Source organism: Cavia porcellus, unplaced genomic scaffold, assembly GCF_034190915.1.
Source record: "Cavia porcellus strain 051 isolate PalLab524CR breed Dunkin Hartley unplaced genomic scaffold, mCavPor4.1 scaffold_17, whole genome shotgun sequence".
NCBI classification, from domain to species: domain Eukaryota; kingdom Metazoa; phylum Chordata; class Mammalia; order Rodentia; family Caviidae; genus Cavia; species Cavia porcellus.
This window is the reverse complement of record NW_026947500.1, coordinates 44398015-44400053: the sequence shown is the minus strand read 5'-3', so window position 1 is coordinate 44400053 and position 2039 is coordinate 44398015. Positions and strand designations below refer to the sequence as shown.

At 42.9% G+C, this 2039-nt stretch overlaps 1 protein-coding gene across 1 annotated transcript; it reads right to left on the bottom strand.

Moving 5' to 3' along the window:
- Positions 1-720: 720 nt before the first annotated feature.
- LOC100731360 (olfactory receptor 4B1-like) lies at positions 721-1650 on the bottom strand. Its single transcript, XM_003465084.1, has one exon. It carries the CDS (start codon positions 1648-1650, stop codon positions 721-723), a length of 930 nt encoding a protein of 309 aa, XP_003465132.1.
- Positions 1651-2039: the final 389 nt, after the last annotated feature.

Below are 2039 nucleotides of genomic sequence, written 5' to 3'. Positions count from 1 at the left end.
ATTCTTAGTTCACAGGCCATATGAGGATACACAGGAGGGGTAGGGATGGAGCTGTCAGAGACCAGTGTTCAAGACGTTGAATCTTACTTGCAAGCAAGTGCATTCTTACCTGCACCACTCAGTGACAGGTAGATCACCACAGTCTAGAAATAAAAGAGTCTTGTAAACTTGTGCTGATTAAGTTTCCTGTATTTTACCTCCCAAAGACATTTGCATTCTAATAATATCCTTCTCCCTCCTGAAGTAAACTTCCTGCCCTGGGATTTCAGGCTAACAGAAGGAGGTGATCAGTGACATACAGAAGACATTCGGGGACTCCCCCAAGACTCACTGGTGAGGGTAACAAGACAAAGCATGAACTTTTGTCTCTAGCTCATTCAGTCTTTCCACATGATGCAGCACAGTAATAGCAGAGACGACATGAAGATGCTGTCTTTAGACAGCAGAAAAGTGTTAAGGGAATTCCATTCTGGTTGATCCCTCCAAAATTCTATAACACACTGCAGACAAGGCAGAAAGACATAGAAGACTCCGATCTGAATCTATTCCAAAACAGTGATAACAATTACAGGGCTTGATAAGCTGACATGGAATTAAGTAGCATCAGTGAAAACACAACAGTCATGAAGAGGATCACTTTTGCTCTATTGCTTGACAGTAGACTAAAGTCAGGTAGCATTTTTGTCATTCTATGCAATTTGGTCTTACATGCTGTCATTTCTATTTCACACTGAAGTTCACACACTTGCCCCACAACTTCCTCATGGCAATTTTCACCTCTGCATTTCTGAGTGTGTAAATAATAGGGTTCAGCATGGGGGTGATGACCGTGTAAAACACAGCCACCAGTTTGTCCTCAGTGTAGGTGGAGGAGGGACGCAAGTAGAGGAAGATAGCAGGCCCAAAAAACAAGATGACCACAATGATGTGAGAGGCACAGGTGGAGAGGGCTTTGTGCCTCTCTTTTGCAGAATGATTCCTCAAACTGACCAGGATGCCAACATAAGAGCACACCAAGAAGAGAAAGGAGAATACAGAGAATAATCCACTGTTGACAAACATAATAATTCCTACCATAAAAGTGTCAGTGCATGCAGTCTTGAATAAAGGATGAAGGTCACAGAAGTAATGGTCAATCACATTGGGACCACAGAAAGGCAAAGGGATGGTGATAAAAATCTGAATTATGGAATGAAAAAAGCCCCCCATCCAGGAACCAGCCACTAAGCGGTAACACACAGGTCGGCTCATGATGATTGTGTAGTACAGAGGTTTGCAAATGGCCACATAGCGGTCATAGGCCATAACTGTGAGCAGAAGGATCTCGGAGACCCCAAAGAAGTGGAAGAAGAATATCTGAGACAGACAACCCTTGAAAGAGATGGTTTTAATCTCGGCAAGTAGATCTGCGATGAATTTGGGGACCACTGTGGAGGAGTAACAGATCTCCACCAGGGACAGGTAGCCCAGGAAGAAGTACATGGGGGAGCGCAGGTTCTCACTGACACTGACGGTCAACACAATGAGGCCATTGCCTACCAGCGTGGCCAGGTACACGGGAAGGAAGAGCACAAAGCACGCTCTCTGCACCTGTACATCCTGGAAGAGCCCAGTGATGATGAACTCGGTCATGTTAGATGTGATGGCCATGGCTCAGCTCAGGAGTGCTGCACAGCAGGAGTTGAGAGTCTGCAAAACAAGAAAGAGTATAATACTAGTTCACTATGCAGAGGCTAAGCCAGTTTACAACATGCTTGCACCTTACAGCATGCACCTTCATTTAGCCAAGATATACTCACATAGCATTGAATAGTAGCAATGTAACACTTTATGTTATTTTAATGAATGAAAATTGTAATTTTATTAGAAAAAGATGCCTTAGAGACATTATTATTTGGGCAAGATCACAGAGAACTGGTGAAATTTAGGACCTAGGACCAGTGCATCTGAGCTTCTATTCAAAGTATCAATTCACAATATATTCAGAATTTTGTTAGTCCTAACAGTGAATAACTTATGTTTGTATTATTTATATTGTA

Coding starts and splice junctions, on each gene's coding strand:
- LOC100731360 (XM_003465084.1), bottom strand. CDS start 1,650: ATGGCCATCACATCTAACATGACCGAGTTCATCATCACTGGGCTCTTC.